General features: G+C 46.4%; 1 protein-coding gene across 1 annotated transcript in view; it reads right to left on the reverse strand.

The window, feature by feature from the left end:
* Positions 1 to 5494, reverse strand: part of FBXL20 (F-box and leucine rich repeat protein 20) — an 18872-nt gene extending 13378 nt beyond the window's left edge. The window contains exons 1-2 of the mRNA XM_026054434.1: positions 5433 to 5494; positions 1099 to 1153 (exon numbers count right to left, since the gene is read on the reverse strand). Of these exons, the coding sequence (XP_025910219.1) occupies positions 1099 to 1153; positions 5433 to 5494 (117 nt within the window). The remainder of the gene's footprint in view (positions 1 to 1098; positions 1154 to 5432) is intronic.
* Between the last annotated feature and the right edge of the window lie 365 nt (positions 5495 to 5859).

Consider the following 5859-nt stretch of genomic DNA (forward strand, 5'->3'; position numbering starts at 1 on the left):
TAACTGTAAATGCATCATTGTGAAGGAGTGCATGTATAGAGTTGCATCTTTATGCTATACACACTACATGCACTAAGCTAAATTTTCCATCACAATATATTAGTCTGTGCAGGCCAATGTATGGACAAATTGAGATCGGCAGCATCAAGTATCTTTGATGGTCCAYGCTGGGCAACGTTGACCTGGAACGATCTGGGATATTCCAAGAACATGGGATCACAGACGTAATGCCTGGATCTTAYGCAGGGGTTTTAGTGCAAATAGAAGTGTTTAGCCACAGTCGTCTTCTTATTCAGAGTATATAAAAATAAAAGCAAGTTGTTGCCCAGCCTGACCCCCAGATTGGCTGGTTTTGCACAGGAGTCGCTTGGCACCGGGTCTGCCAACAAGGTGAACACGACATTTTACAGGCTAACGATTGCTATAGCAATGCTTCCAGTACACTGTATTAGAGGCTTGCAAGATAGAAGTATCTGCACAAGTTTAGCAACTTAAATGACTGGCCCTGCTTTGGCAGGAGTTTTTCCATGCGGGTAATAAAGCCAGAGGTGAAGCCCATAAAACCATGGGCTCTTTGGGAGAGAGGACAGGGTTCTAAGCAAAAAAAGGATTTTTTTTTTTTTTAATTTCACACTTGCATCAAATAGATCCAAGTGGGAAAGTGCTTGGTGCCTCTTTAACACATAGAAATTTTGATTCACAAACATGCTACGCCTTCCGAAAAAGACACAGATAGGCTGTTTAGATGCAACCAAGTGTCACAGGTAAAGCTCAGCGTTTCCTCAGGGCAGGTCTCCTGTACAAAGAGCAGGCTGAGGGACAATTCTTTGGAGAAAAAGTCAGTCGGTTCCCTTTCATAATCTGGGCAAAGCTTCAGACACTGTCAAAACGGTGTTCAATTTTTGATTCCACTTGGCTATCACAAGTTTCTGATATCGCCACATTGATATGGGACACTACAAAACCATAAGTGAAATCATATCTGCAGAGAGTTTCTAGGAATTCTCCCAATTTTACATGCAAGGAAGTCTGGAAGTGTGAATATTGCAACACAAGTACAATGAATTGACAAACTGTACCAGCAACAAGAATTCTTACCCTGGAAACTTGAGCACAACGACATAGAGTGACCACATCCAGGAAAGAGAAAATTCTGTAACAAAGGCAAAAATATATACTTTTGGTTATTTGCATTTAAAACAAAGAGAACACAAAAAAAAAAAAAAAAANAAAAAAAAAAAAAAAAACACTTAAAGAAAAGAAAGTGGATACAGCAGAGCTTCATAATACGTCTCAAAGCTTAATTGCAAAAAGAAGTGCAGATCAAACAATTAATAAATGAAAGTAGAAGCCACAGACACCAAACTCRGCAACACTAACCTCGTACCTTGTAGTATTTACTGACAGTAAACAGACTGATTATTTATCTAAAAAGCAAATGCTTACAGCCATCATGTAGCCTGGCTGTCAAACAAGCAATCAGGTCAGGGTATGGCAAAATAAACAGGTATTGGACACGGGAGCGTAGCTGCACCCCGTACTTTTCAATCAAGACGTGGGTTTTTTTTTGAACAGCTGTCCTCCCCAGGAGGCAGCGAGACAAGTAACAGTCAAGAAACCAAAGCAAAACCCCAGGCTGACTTTAGCTTGTGGCTTATTTCGAATTTTTCACCTCTCTGTGCTGCTCACCCAGCAGCAGGAGGACTATTTGCTGTGAAGCACCGCAGAGCAACCTGCATGGCGAGGTGGTTTACTGGCACGTGTGAGCTCCACGCGTCCGAGACGCGTCCAGGATGGAGCTGATCCGGTCACTCCTCTGCGGAATGTCATTCCCGTGCCAGGGCACACCCAGGGAACACCCTGGCCTTGCTGCCCTATTTACTGACATAAAAGGATTAGACAGTAGCGCTTTGCAATGTTAGAGTGGGCTAGGTCTCCGAGTTCTCAGTTTACACACACCCTTACCTGTGAATGCGTGGTGACAAAATACAACCTAAACTCCCAAGTCTATAAGCAATTCATCTATATATTTTATGATTTATGGTTATTCAACATTCCACATTCAACATTCCATCCCACTGATGGAAAGAATCGAGCAGATACTGAAACGCAGGAAGGTCTCCCTGTTGGGGCAATTATCCACAAAGTAAGGAGGTTTTGCAAAGAGAACACAAGTGTTTTAACTCCAAGAAAATATCTGCATGTTTTCTTCAATGTTTTAATGATTATGGGAGAGAGAAGGCTGCTGTTACCAGATACAAAGGGGAAAGAGCTGGGACAAGGTATATAGTTCCAATGCCATGCAATATCTTATAAAATACTCTCCTCAGATAAAAGACACGTAGCTCTTTCATTACCTGCATCTCTTGATTTAACTCAAGACAGTCTGTGGACTTGGGAAGGTGTCTGTAATAAACTTCCCTGTACTCTCAACAGATCTACCTGTGCTGGAAGAGACTTAGCAACATCTTCTCATGTCTATCAGGGTGATTTTATTTGCGTGCATGTGACTTTTAGACTTGACAAACACCCTGTGTACCAATGCCTTACTGAAACTCTTACATAAAGCTGTGCGATGTACTCACCTCCTCTGATAAACGCAAGGAATACATTTGACTAAACAGCCCAGCTACTGAGAAACCTGGGGGAAGAGGTGCCAACAACAAGAGCAAACACCACAAGCACCGAGGATAAACTGCCCTTTGTCCCCGAGCCGAACAGCGAGGGGTCATCCGGGCTTCTGCTATCACATATAGGCGTGTTAATGCACACCAGCTACACGCACGGATATACATCTGCTTGCACGTTATATACAAGGATTCACAAGAGGATTCCCTACTCACTCTTACSTGGTAATTCCAAGGATGACTTGCTCCTAAGGACTAGCTTAGGTGCATAGATATGTGTGCACTGAGGGCTTAGTTAGCGCGACCCCAGTGAGCAGCAACCCAAGGAATGGCTAAACACATGACAGAAGCCAGGGAACACTCCTGCTTTTCCTCTGAATTCTTGTCACAGGACCAAAAAATACCCATCTCCACAGGACCAGTAGCCAAGTCAACAGCAGGCCCGGTTTCTATATTTTCATTCAACTCTTGCGTTCTCCATGGAGATCCCAGGCTCCCATCCCTCCGAGGTTCCTGCCGGGGCCCAGGCGTTCCCAGCTCGCTGCAACTCCTTTTTTTTCCACCCATCCCCTGCACTCACTGTATTTAATGGATGATTTGGCTAAAACACACTGCAAACCGGCAGCCAGAGCATTTCTCAGGTTTCAGCCTCTGAATTTGCTAACACTCTCCTCACTTTCTCCTTGCCACCGCTTGCTCTGTGGCAGCCCTGGTCCCAATCAAATCCAAGCTCCTGGAGAACAAATCAACGAGGGGCTCGAGGGTCGCTCGGCAAAGCCGCCACCAAGGGCTGGCCGTGCCAGAGAYGGGCCAAGAGGCAGCACGGAGACGAGAAGCCGCTTAACCCAGGGGAGCAGCGCAAAGTGCTTGACCTGCCTGCAAACCAGCTTTGCCGGAGAGGCTGCTCCTAGGGAGAGAGGCTGCAGATAATCCCATCTCCTGCTTGAGCTGCGGGAACCCGCAACGGACCTGAGCGCCCGCCGACCACGCCGGGAACGTGAAGCAGGGCCAGGCTTCAAAGGAGCCTTTCCAAGGACCTCTCTCTTCTCGTGCACCCTTTTCTCCCGGCCACACGTGTCTCCATCTCGGCGTGGGACAGTGGCTCTTGTTCTCCCCTTCGGCCTCCTCCTACCCGTCGCTGCACTGCAGCCCAGCTTTCCACTCCGCAGGCGCACGAGCCATCAACGCTGTCTCCAGAAGGAAGGAGCCGGTGAACAAGACGCTGCTCTAACACATAAGTCTTTGTCTTGCAGACAGCGACGCTCATTTAGAGGCGATTCCTCGAGATAAATGCATCCAAGTTTCTCTTTCAAAGGCTGCACTGTCAATCCACGCTATTTAACTTTCACAGTATGCTAACAGTGAATTCCTGCTCTCACAACCATTACTTATGAACTTTAACATTTATAAACTCCATCTCCTGATTTTTCCCCAYGTCCTCACACCCCTGAACGCTGACTCAAGCCTCCAGCAGCTCGGGATGATGACTTCGATAAAGACACAATAAATATTTCCCTGCACCAAAAAGGCACAGTGCTGAAAACTCAGCTACCCTATGGCTTGTGATGACAAAATTCCCTAGTTGCGACATTCCTCCTGCTTCCCAAATCCTGTTCTCCAGCAAATTTCTCTGCTCCTCAACACTTCAAATCCCCCCTGCAATGCAGCCACGCCAGCGACTGTGGGCAAGGCCTGGGTGAGGACACGTGCCATCCTCTGCAAAAAGCCACACACAAAGCAATCCGGGTCACATTTGCTGCTCCATTCCCGTTGTCCCAGTGCCTGCAAGTGYTCCCTGCTGCTGGATGCTGGTCTTTCCCACTCTGCGTGGCACGGGCAAGCACTTGCCTACAGGCCAGGCTCCACAAGCAAACACCTGGGACATGAGCAAGGAGGGATTTAGAAGCCGTACATTTGGAAGAAGAAACTGTTATTTCAATAAGATTACTCTCAGATGAAGAAGAGTGGAGTAAAAGAAACTGAATCAGACTGGAGATGCCGTTATAGAGAATAAAGCAGACAGCAGAGCCGACAAAAAGGAGGCATTCTCAAGTAGTAGGGTGKTTTTTTTAATTAACTTTATTTCACAAGGCAGCGAGGAGCCGTTTTGTGTACCAGACCTTCTCTCCAAAGGCTTTTTCTTGCCAGTAAATGCTGACAGATCTGCAGTTTCTCGCAGTGTAAAATGAGCAAARTTCTTAATAATCCGAGCTGCCACCTACCATCTCCTGTCACTGTTCAGAGTCAAACATTTCCACTTAAACCACTGATGATCCTGAACTTAAGACATGAAAGGGAGGCCCGGGGCCCAGCCATACACACTGGCCCTGCTGCTGCCCTGGCAAAGGCAAATTCCAGACCGTGGGCATGAGGGCAGCACGGGAGAGGGCACAGACACAGACCCACATCCACGTGAGCTCTGCCAACCCACCATCCTGCCAGGTGCTGCACATGGGCTTCTTGTTTACAAGGAGCAGCACCAAGTTTGCCCAGCCTCAATGGCAACAAGACAATTCCCCCGGATCATTATTTTTTTCTAAAATGGAACATTTTACAGAAGACAGGCAGAATCATATTCTGCACATTAGCCTCTACTTACCACTTATTTTCATTAAGGACTTGTTTAGTCCTACCCTTCTTCATCTATAAAACAGGCAACCAGCAAATTAGCATTAAAAAATACTATCTAATAATATTTAGCATAAACTGCTACCAATGTAGACCTTTGATGTGCTTCCATTTTGTTTTTTTTTTAAGGCTTGGCAAGTGAAACAGTCCAAGCTCATTATTTACGAGCATTCTTACCGAAGCAGCAGCTCTTTGGGGAGTTTTTTGTTGATCACAGCTTCATCGTTGTTTGAGAACATCTGTAAAGAGAAACAATGGAAACCCACTTAGCCTTGTATATTCATTAAGGATGAATATACCCAACTTAAGCCCGCTGCAGGAAAGCGACTGCAGGTTACGAGGGCCGTTTCAAGAGGTCCTGTGAAACCAGAAGATAAACTTGGTGCTTAAGTTCTCCARCTCCTGGATGGGAGCAGAGTTGGCTGGAGTCTAACACCTAATATAGCTTTAATTGGGCCAGGGCTGCTTTGTGGATTGATGGAATCTCCCCGGGGATGTTTATTTCTTGAAGGAAGCCGCGGTTGGCAGGTGTTGATGGGCTGGCACTGCCCTGGAGGGCATTCCAGGGTTCCTGTAGGAGAACAGGGACGTGATGCGTGCCGGG

The sequence above is a fragment of the Nothoprocta perdicaria genome, unplaced genomic scaffold, assembly GCF_003342845.1.
Source record: "Nothoprocta perdicaria isolate Ctin4 unplaced genomic scaffold, notPer1 scaffold_121, whole genome shotgun sequence".
NCBI lineage: Eukaryota > Metazoa > Chordata > Aves > Tinamiformes > Tinamidae > Nothoprocta > Nothoprocta perdicaria.